Below are 11,367 nucleotides of genomic sequence, written 5' to 3' on the forward strand. Positions count from 1 at the left end.
TGAGCAAGGGGTTGGACTCCATGGCCTTCTAGGACCCTTACAACTCAATTATTCTATGGTTCTATGAAAAAAAATGTTTAATTCTCTTCTGCCTTTAGAACTCCTATACAGTGTTGGCTGGTTTATCCGATGGGCTTATTGCTGTGTTCAAAGAGTCACGGGGGGTCCCCGAGGACAGCTGTTCTTACCTCTGCTCCCATACCGCCAATCGCACTAAGTTCCAGATTGGTGATGACGATCCGCGCCAAAACCCTTACCCCGTGAGAGCAATGGAGATCGCCAACCACGGGGCCGAAGTCTGGTACAGCAATGGCCCTGGTATCCTCATCATTGACTGCACGGCCATGGACATCACCAGGCGGCTGGAGCCCTATAGTCCCCCTTCCACCGTGGTGTCGATCGTGTGCAGCTCCGACTGCAACGGGGAGGAGGTGGCCTGGTGTTTAGACGATACAAGCAACTTCCTGGTGATGTATTACACCTCCACCTACCAGCTCTGTGCACGCTACTTCTGTGGGGACCGCAGTCCCTTGAGGGACATGTTCCCCATTCAGCAAGCCTCGCCCTTGATCCCCACTGCCTTGGCTGCAGACGGGAGCCTGACTCCGGAAACCAGCTCCTCTTTGGATGTCAGCATCTTGAAAAGCCAAGAGCTGGGCATTCAGATAATAAACCACCAGGACTCCGTGACCGACTACTGTTCCGTGTCTTCGTGCTCCTTATCTGCCAACCAGATGACGAGGTCCTCCTTGAGTCTGTGCAACTCCCCTACCAGTTTCTCCAGTGTGCCTTTCTCGACAGACTGTGAGGAGCTTGACAAACTTCAAGAGCTGAACCCTCTTTCCGAGAAACCGGAAAGTGGTGCCGTATCAGCTGGCGATGATCTTGGGGGTCTCCAGGCTGTGAGAATCCTCCCCGTGAAGGACCTCCTGTGGATTCCCAGGTAAGTCTCACATCAGGGCCCGAGGGAGTTTCACCACTGGAAAGTTGGTTGAAGGTCTGCTCTCCTCCTCCTCCTCCATCAGACTGTAAATATTTTAATGGGCAGAGGCAGGCAAAGTATGGTTCTCCAGGAAGATGCTGGACTGCATACAGGGTTTATCAGGTCCCTACGTCTTTATAGATTTTTAGCATGGAAGCAAACGTATCAGCCTTCATCTCCTGAGCTTCTTCTAACAAAATCCAGTCTAATGGGGTGCTGCTTAGTTAAACACGAGCAGCCTGATTTGTTGCGCTTTCATGACTGCTTTTGAGAAGAAGGTCTTCACCCAATTAGATTCCCATTCATGGTTTTGTTTGGGGGAGGGGGGTCACCAAAGCCTTCCAACGCTCCTTCCAACACGTTTCGACCAAATATTTCTAGTGACTTGTGCTGACCATCCGTGGCTTGCGCAGTTCAAGAAGTCTGTTTCTGCACACTCCTTTCTTGAACATGTTAGACTTTGGGTGGCTCTCCTGAACCCGTGTCCATTTCTTGGCTAAACGTACGAAAACAGGAGGCGACTCATTTTTATGAGCCCTAGATGAAGATGTACTCCTCGGATGGCGCTTTACAGTATATCTTTTGAATGCCATTTTAGAAGCTCCGTACTTGATTTGGTTCTTCTTCCTATTTTTCAACAATTAATGATGTTGGCCGTGTTAAGGCACTTCCTCCAAGGAATGTTTGGAAAGCATGTGTTTGCCCAATCAGTTCCCCTGCCAACTGGCTTGTTTCCCCATTTTAGACGTGGCGGAGATATTATAGTCCTCGGCTTGGAGAAAGAAGCCAATTCTCAGCGGGGAAGAGTCATTGCTGTCTTGAAGGCTGCAGAGCTGGCCTCTTACGGGTAAGGATGAAAGACGGATGCCGAACATCAATGGTTCTCAACTTTGATTCCTTTTTTTGGGACCCTGATTTTACTCTCACCCTCCCATCTCTGGTCAGGATAGAACAAGCATTCACGAAAAGGCTCTCCTTGAACATTCATGAGCGCCACTGGGGTGAAAGTGGTTTTGACAGAGCAGGGCTGTGTCTGCCTCAGCTATGCGCACCTCCCCTCTCCTTGCATAAATGCAACAACAAGAACAATAATAATATAATAATAAAATCAACCAATCAATCAGTCATACTGCTTGCTAGCAAGTGGAGGAGAAGTCCCACTGATACAGGTGATCACATCCATGCAGAAGACAAAAATAAAACAGAACTTCACAGCCCATTAGGAGAAGAAATAGTAATAATGATCATCTTAAGAACTGCAGAGCTAGAAGGGGACCCTATAAGGAAGGCATGGTGAAGAATCAGACTTCCCAGTTTCTGCAGCCATATACCCAAACTACTGACCTATTTAGGAGTTCCTGTCTACACCATGCAAGAAAGTATGACGTTTCTACTCCTGGGCAATCTAGACTCTGTGCCAGGAGATGCAAATCCCACAGGTAGGAAAAATCAGGCTAGCTGACCCAAGCTTTCTTATTTTGCATATTGTACTACTTCTTGTTAGCCGATATAATGCATTCCAAATTAGCTAATCACAGAGAGGAGCGATGTACATTTTCAAATAGCCTTATTTCAGTACTTCCAAGTGTTCCTAAGTCGTATACTTTCTGCAGTTGTTGTGGTCCCCAGATGGGAAACTTACTTTCCAGAATGACAGTAATACAGTGGTGCCTCGCTAGACAATGATAATCCATTCCACTGAAATCGCCATTTAGCGAAATCATCGTCTAGTGTTTCTCCATTGGAATGCATTGAAACCTGTTTAATGTGTTCCAATGGGGAAGAATTGTCATTGTCTAGCGAAGATCGGCCATAGGAAAGCCGCTTTGCGAACCGCCGATCAGCTGTTTAAATAGCTGTCTTGCAAAGCTTAGGTCCCGAAAACACCCGTTTTGCGAGTGTGGAGGGAGCTGTCAAAATTGTCACCTCGTGAAAATCGGTTTGCGAAGCAGGGGCCAAACATTGTCCAGCGAAATTCCCCCATAGGAATCACTGTTTTGCGAATCGCTATAGCGATCGCAAAAAGTCAATGTCTGGCGAAAAAACTGTCATGCGGGCTAACTGTCTAGCAAGGCACCACTGTACCGTAAACAAAAGCAACTCCAAAAACAGATTCAAAGCAGTAAGGCACATCCATCCATTGGAAAAAATAACCCACTCAGGTAGGCGGGGTAACTGTCTAGCGAGGCACCATTGTAATTATCTCCTTGTAATGTCCACTGTGCCAAAAAGAGAGAGTTTCTTTGTCTCTTGTTTTGAGGCTCTCCGTCCCAGACATGGTTTCCTTTTTTCCCCAGGTCACTGGTGGATGCCGCCGTCCTGGCCAGGGGCACCGTGGCCTGTTGCTTCAAGACAGAGGCCGCAGAATGCTGCCTGGCCGTCTGGCGGAGCTGGGGTGCCAAAGATTTTGACCTTTTCTACCAATCCTACGAAGAACTGGGGAGGCTGGAAGCCTGCATGCGAAAAAGGAGGTAGTGTTGGCGAAACAGAGACAAAAAGCTGGATGGGCCGTGGTGGAAAACTGACACTCTCTCGTGCTGCACAAAATGTCCAGGTTGGAATCTTTGAAGAAGAGTCGGATGGTTCTGCTCTTCCGTGTTGCTGCTAAAAAGACATTCCGGGATAGAAGCTGCCCCCTATTGCAGTGGGTGTCCCTTCTCTAGCCATGGGCTGGTCCAAGAGAAGGCAATCTGCATCGTGAGGCTAAATGTTTGCATGGGTCTTGCCTTCCTCTGGCCGCTGACACCTCTGCAAGGTCCATGTTATGCTGGTTTGTTTTGCTAACGTGGTCTTCCAACACAGATGATCCAGAAATCTCATGTGCTGCATCCCTGTAGTCCTGCATCCCGTAGCAATAAGCCCTTGCATTGGGCGAACGTACGACAGGCCAGCTCTGAGTAAAACTATCAATAGGAACAAGGCGGTGGAAAGATGCATCTATAGGGCTGCGTGGCTTGGATGAACTGGGCTTTCATGACATCCATTCTCAACAAAATTCTTTCAGGGATAATCTGTGCTTCTCACTGGTGTTCTTTTTGCTTCCTGCATCTGCCATTAGCAACACCATGATTTCGCAGAATATGAAGTTATCTGCAGACGTACAGATTGTCCCTGAAGGTCATCTGTAAATAAATAAATAAATCCTCTTAGTGCAGCAGACTTTGGAAGGACTAGCATCTTGAGAACTGGAAGCATGCCTCTCTTTTTTGCATGTGGATGTGGCCCCCTTTGCACGTGGGGTTGCAGGAATACACCACTAGCACAAGGCGGCATGTGCTACCCCTTGCTCAAGCCCTGTGGTTTCTAACGAGGCAAACCGTGCTTTGTGTAATGGCAAGCCAGAAATGGGCTTGAGAATGGCAGAGGGGTCTGCCTCTTATGCTGTACTGCTATGAAGAGACTTCTGGCCAGCAATTCTAGCAAAGAAGTTTCACCTCTTGGGAAGGGGGGAATGACATGTTTTCGTTCATACAGTGGTGACTTGCTTAACAACGATAATCTGTTCCAGGAAAATCGCCATTAAGCGAAAATAAAAACCCCATTGAAACGCATTGAAACCCATTCGATGTGTTACAGTGGGGTAAAAACTCACCGTCCAGTGAAGATCCTCCATACGTGGCCATTTTCACTGCTTGTATAGTGAGGAATCCTTCTCTAGAAAACAGCGGGGGGGGCATTTTGAAAGCCGCCGGCCATTTTGAAGCCGCCGATCAGCTGTTAAAAAATATCGTTTTGCGAAGAATCGGTTCCCGAAACAGGGAACCGATTATCGCAAAGCGAAATTCCCCCATTTAGACCATCGTTTTGCGATCGCAATTACGATCGCAAAAAGATCGTTGTAAAGCAGATTCGTAGTAATGTGAGGCAATCGTAAAGCGAGGCACCACTGTAATTTGGTTATATGAGGGAGCTTTTAAACACTTAGAACAGAGTTATATAATGGCTGAGATCTTGTTGCTTTCATACTGTGTAAGGCTAATGGTGCCATCAGCCATGCCCCCCCCCGAAGGTCCTGAGGCTCCTTTGGAGGAATCCCTTACCGGAAGTCTTTAATCTCTGAAAATCACCACCAGCAGGGTGACTTTACCAGCATCAGTGATTTTAGGAAATTAAAGACTCCCCACCCCTCCCTCATTATCCAACTAAGAACATGATCTCAGGATGAATCAGAATTGTTTGATTTCCTTAAAAAAATTGCTGTGGATGAGGATGATGCACAACATAAGCTGCACAACAGGATTCTAGCCCATATATGAAAATCTAGAACGGTGGTTCTCAGCCTTGGCTCCTCGGATGTTCTTGGACAAAAACTCCCAGAAGCCTTCACTCCCAGCTGTGCTGGCCCAAGATTTCTGGGAGTTGTAGTCCAAGAACATCTGGGCACCCAAGGTTGGGAACCACTGGTCTAGAATGAGAGACTAGAACAAACAATAATGGTTGCGACACAGAAGCCACTGTGTGTCTCTCTTAATCCTGCAAGCTACTTGAGTACACTCGTTTACTAAGCAACCATCTCAGTCACTAGAAGACAACTCCTCAGAGCATTGCGTACAACAGAATTCCTCTAAGGCTTGACTTTGGTACATTATTTTATGATATGTGCTCAGTTGGTTTGATCAAAGGGCCTTCCTCAGAGCCAAAGGGGAATTACCACTCATATTCAGGCAACCACAAGGAACCCACTTGTGAACAGACTTTCAAAATGGCGGCTTCAATGGAAGGTTTTTTATTATCTGTGATGTTCAGGGAAACATCGCAAATAATCTTGAATGTGGTCCTTTCCACATTCGAGCCGTTGGAAGCTAGAACCAGTGATTTCAGAATAACTGTGTTTTAAGCTTCCGACAAGAGCCAGTGTGGTACAGTAGATGGAATGAGGAGACCTGGGTTCGAATCCCATCTTGGCCATTGAAACTCAGTGGGGGAAGAGGGGAAAGCAATGCTAAAACTGTTGCTTAAATATCTCGCATACATTGAAAACCCTGTAAGAATCACCATTAATTGGATGTGACTTAACAGCACCTAATAACAACAGTTTTGTAGCATATAGGCCCAATCAAAATGGAGTCAAAGCTAAGTTAGGATCAAAGGTCTTTAGCACCCATTTCAGTGCTACTTTACATTGCTTTTCTGGAACCGGAGTTCAGGGTTTTATGGAGGAGAGGATTTCCCAGAAAGCTTTTAAAGATTATTTCGGAATTGCCCGGCTAGGGTGAAGCGCAAATACCAAAAGAAAAACTTCCGTTTATATTTTTGGAATCCGCTAAGACGTTTGGATAGAAGGAATTTTTCAGCAGGGGGAAACGGCATTCCAATCCAGTTCTGTGTTGCCTTATCTTGAGGAGGTATCAATTCATCATGTCTTTGTGGTTGAATTTTTTTTTCCTGTTAGGCTCTGAAGAGAGGCATCTTCCATGGGGTGGAGCACATTCTCTCCCCTGCTCTGAGGGGAAAAAAATGTTTTCGCCAAAATGTGTAAACTGTATATCACCGTCCTCAGTCCATGGATGAGTTATTTAGTCAGATATAGGACCCGTAACCTGGTTAAGTTTTTCTACAGAGTTATGTCACTATGTTGTGGGACGTGGTGGTGCTGCGGGTTAAACCGCAGAAGCCTCTGTGGTGCAAGGTCAGAAGACCAGCCGTCGTAAGATCGAATCCACGCGACGGAGTGAGCTCCCGTCACCTGTCCCAGCTTCTGCCAACCTAGCTGTTCAAAAGCATGCAAAATGTGAGTAGATAAATAGGTACCACCACAATGGGAAGGTAAATGGCGTTCCGTGTCTAGTAGCGCTGGCCACGTGAACACGGAAACTGTCTTCAGACAAACACTAGCTCCATGGCTTGGAAATGGGATGAGCACCACGCCCTAGAGTTGGACACGACTGGACTAAATGTCAAGGGGAACCTTTACGCTATGTCACTAAAGGTGTTACAGCAGCCAGGCACAATGGAGTGCGTGTATTCCTTACACAACTTCATGGGTCTTGAAGCTGGGCTTCAATTATTATTATTATTTAATTGGAAAGGGTCCTCTTGCGTGCCCTGTATGACAGAATTGCCTTTTGCCTGCCCTAGGGCAGCGATGGCGGACCTGTGGCACATGTGCCACTGCTGGCGCGCAGAGCCATAAATCACTGGATCGCTACCCCTGGCAGCTAAACCTGAGATGGGGTCTGCAGCCACGGTGCTGGTACCCCAACAGATGGTGGGCCAGGATACGGAGCAGCTGGCACTGGTGGGGATTGAGAATGCCTGGGATTCCCCCTTCTGCCTCTGCTCCTTCCACAACCCATTGGTTTTTTCTCCCAGTTTGGGCACTCGGGCTCAAAAAGGTTTGCCATCGCTTCCCATAGGGGGACCATCTGAACAATTCAAATAACATTTAAAATTTGGGGAGGCAGGGGGACCGAAGGGGGCTCGCAGGCCACCCCTTGACAATCTACATGGGCCTGAAAACAGCAGCTGCCTACGGACGCACAAGACGTGGTTGCTTCATCCTCACATCCCCTCACACCCCAGCATTGAGTGTTACTGACACAGATGAGAGAAGCCATTTTGCAGTGATTGGGGGGGGGGGTTGCAGGTCTGATTACACTGAAGTGGGAAGGTGTGCTTAAGATTGCTGCCATTTTCAGTGGTGTTCCCTAGTGGTCTTCCCAACGTGGGACCCGTATTTTTCACATTCCTCATCAACTGACATCTAGAGAAGCTCCCTGGCCATTTACATAAAACAGTTCCTTGCTATTTTTAACTGCCAATAACCAAAGAGAGAGTTTCTATGACATTTGGATAAGGCCATTGGTGAATGTTGTGTATATATTAAATAAATATATATATTCAAAGTGTGTTGTTATTGCAAGCATGTACTTTTTTTTTTTTAAGGAATCATCATCATCTGATTCCCCAGTCTGTGTGAGAAAGTTACTGAAATTTGGAATAATCCTTGATCAGGGGAATGCTTGGCGTAGAATAACAACACAGCCCCTGTTGCTGTCCAGCGACCTCCTTCCAGAGAGAAACAGGTCTCAGAATAGATAGAATTGTCCCTGGATTAAGTGGTGTTCCTGTCACTTCCAATCGGCAGCCGATGAATTCCTGGCTGTCGTGACACCTTCTCTATCAGCTCACGGTTTTTGCTGCAGTGGGAGGGTGAAAAAAGGAGCCTGCTGGTTTGGAGTTGAGTATTCGTCCAGCTGTAATGAATTTATTGGCGTGTGCATCTGCATTGCTGCAAACTTTAAATGGTAGCTCACGGATCGGCCACTTTTCCAGGCAGGGTCTACTTTGATGGTGCCGTTGCACTCCAAAAGGAGAAGGAAAAAAAGCAAATATAACGCAGATCTCCCTATGAATAAGTGTTACTGTTTTTTAAAAAAATATTTTGTACATGGTATGTTTATTTATTTGCTAGTACTGTACAAACACACCTGCGTTGAGCTTTTGTTAACATCTGCCCGGTTTAAAGTCTCTCTCTCTGTGCGAACAGCGCCTGAGTAATCAACTCCACCATTTACAGAGCCATCGGAAGCATACTTAAGAGCCGAAGTGTTTAAGCTCGTGGGAATTACTTCTGTATTTATTGTATGTAGAATTACACTGTTCCCTACTTGATCACGCCTGCACTTTAAATGTTTTTTTAAAAAAAACATTTTGCTGAGCAGTTCACTTACCCCAGAACGGTATTTGAAGGTTCCACACTGAGAATAAATCTCCCCTCCTTTCTCAACCCTGTCGTGGTTGATTTAAAAAAAAGCACGCTTTGCTTTAGTGGTGTTGGGCAGTTAGGGCTTGTGATATGAAAGCCCTGTGACATCTGAGCATTAGGGACTATGAAATCATCCATCTCCTGCTTCAAACTTCCCTGCTCTGTCTAAGCCTAGCTACGATCTCCTAAATACCTGGCAGGGAAATGGACTTTCCCCAAAATGTTATACTGTAATGCAAAGTGCTTGAGGAAGGTTTAGGTCTTCATCCGGCAGCTAAGAGCCATTGCCTTTGCAAAAGACCTGCTCCTTAATTGTTGATTTGCACTGATCCAGCATTTGGACTCCATGGGTCAGGTTGCATGGACGGTCTATCCTTATGGGGCAGAATGGCTATGGGGACTGTCACAAAGAGCCCCACACACCTCCAAATTTGACATTTGTCACTCTGACATCAGAGCTTCCATAGGGGGCCTGGTCAAACAGCCGAAGAGGAGAGGAGCGCACACCAGCTGGTGAGTGGGGTCGTTGGCTGGGGAGATTCATGCATACGAACCGGCACGAACCTCGAAACCGAGGTTCGTGCCCATCTCTAGGAACAATCGGTTTTCGCTCCATTTTTAAAACTGCCTGCCTCCAGGCAAGTTTAGGGGGGAGATGTTCAAAGCAACATAATCCTATGAGCCGCTGACAGCCTGTTGGATATAAACCCCTCTCTCTATGCCCACAAAATGACCCCTATCCTGTTTTGCAGCTCTGGCAGAGAATAGTTAATCCTAGATTCAATCCAAATACCGCTAGACTTAAGAGTACACCCACTGAAAGTCACAGCTATCATGTCCTATTGATTTCATGTGTTGCCTATGACTCAAATTGGATCCAGCCCATTGTCCTTCAGGGAACTTTGGCCCTGTTTGTTGTCCTTGAGTTGGTTTCTCAAACGGCTTAAATTGTTTTAGCTAACTGGAGAAGCTACGTAATCATCCACCAAACATCATTTTTTTCCCAGAAACACAATTGAAAAGAGCTGCTTTACAAGGAAGCGAAACGAAAAGAGGTAATTTACAAAACTGCTGTACGCATGTCCCATACTTGCTAGTTATTGTTCTTGAACCCTGATCTCCAGATCTCACGATCATGTCTGAAATCTAGATCACAAAGGCACACAGTTTTAGCCAAAAAAAGGACAGTGAGAAAGTAAATATTGTCCTCTGTCTTCTCTCTACCAGCTACAGCCTCTGAGTGCCTACAGACTCTTCCTTTATTCAATATCTGCCCAATATCCTGGCCTTTGCACCAAAAGGACATACAGTATTGGGCTATGTTGCTGCTGATAATCTGCCATGGCATTTTTTTTTCTGACAAAAACACAGATGTTCTTAACTTCCCAGGCTGTAGGCTAAATTCAAACCATGACCTGCAGATCGTCCAGGATTGGCTTTAAACGTGCTTGTTTCAAAAACTAGAACATATTCCCCAGTTTTAAAATTGGAGGATGTCTCTTTTTTTGTAGCCGGCTAGATCGCTCGGCGAGTTAGGTTTATATGGCTGTGGGACCAGAGGCTGGGAGTTCAATTCCGGGCTGTGCCTCCAGAAAGAAGAGCCGGCTTCTGTGTTCAAAGCTGGACAACACCAGGATGCTCCAGAAGAAGCGAATGGGAAGCCATAACCCTAACCCTGTTTTCTACCTAGAAAACCCTTAAAAGGCTCACTCTAAGTCAGAATAGACTAGAGAACACACAATGAGTATTATTGTTGTTGTTATGACCATCATCTTGTAGTGTTGGGGAAACAATAAGAATGTTTCTACCTCCATGCAATGTTCTTTTCCCTTTCCGCTGTGTGAGACACCCTCCTTCCACCCCAAAGACGTGCCACACCATCTTCCAAGGAGCACGGTAGGGTATAGGATGAGAACATACAGTCACAAAGGAAGTTGCAACACCCTTCCCCCCCCCATTGCAATGTGTGCAGAAGCTCCTACGTCCCAACACTAGAGGGCACTTGTTCTTCAAGGAGCTGTCAAAGCTTGGCATCTCCAGGTCTGACAACTGGGCAAAGCAATATGAGAAGCTGCTTAGACCTCCTCCAGAAAAGAGACAAGCCTTTCCAAAACTTATAGTCTCTCTCTCGAAACTGGCTGTCAACTCTACAGACTCTGTCCTTAGCCGTCCTCCACTGAGCATTTCCATAGTCTTCAGATTCGCCAAGCTGAGCCATGTTTCAAGATGGATGCAGGAGGTACTATAGTGCAGGAGGTACTATAGAGGTGCATCTACCTTAAGCAGAAAGAGAAACACACACGGACACAAATATGTTTGAATGAGCAAGAAACTTTTCAAAGCATCTCATAATACCTTGTACATTAATTTCAATGGCTCCTCCACATATCATATTTGTATCTCATCCAAATGGCCTCAAAGCAGAAAAGGGGGCATGCTAATTTGTTGGTTGACCTGTTATTTAACTACTTTGTTCCACTTGTTTACCACCTTTCTACTAGGCAGCCTGCATTTTTGAAAGGAAGGAAGGAAGGAAGGAAGGAAGGAAGGAAGGAAGGAAGGAAGGAAGGAAGGAAGGAAGGAAGGAAGGAAGGAAGGAAGGAAGGAAGGAAGGAAGGAAGGAAGGAAGGAAGGAGAATAATTATCTCAGGCCACTGGTAGTCTTTACTTGATGTAC

At 46.2% G+C, this 11,367-nt stretch overlaps 1 protein-coding gene across 3 annotated transcripts in view; it reads left to right on the forward strand.

The window, feature by feature from the left end:
• The window catches only part of LRRK1 (leucine rich repeat kinase 1), a 69,581-nt gene extending 61,754 nt beyond the window's left edge, over positions 1-7,827 (forward strand). For all 3 annotated transcript variants that reach the window (XM_072982186.2, XM_072982187.2, XM_072982188.2), the window contains 3 exons: positions 99-943; positions 1,728-1,829; positions 3,280-7,827. In XM_072982186.2, the coding sequence (XP_072838287.2) occupies positions 99-943; positions 1,728-1,829; positions 3,280-3,457 (1,125 nt within the window). In that variant the 3' untranslated portion in view covers positions 3,458-7,827. The remainder of the gene's footprint in view (positions 1-98; positions 944-1,727; positions 1,830-3,279) is intronic.
• Positions 7,828-11,367: the final 3,540 nt, after the last annotated feature.

Source organism: Pogona vitticeps, chromosome 12 (genome assembly GCF_051106095.1).
Source record: "Pogona vitticeps strain Pit_001003342236 chromosome 12, PviZW2.1, whole genome shotgun sequence".
Taxonomy (NCBI): Eukaryota; Metazoa; Chordata; class Lepidosauria; order Squamata; family Agamidae; genus Pogona; species Pogona vitticeps.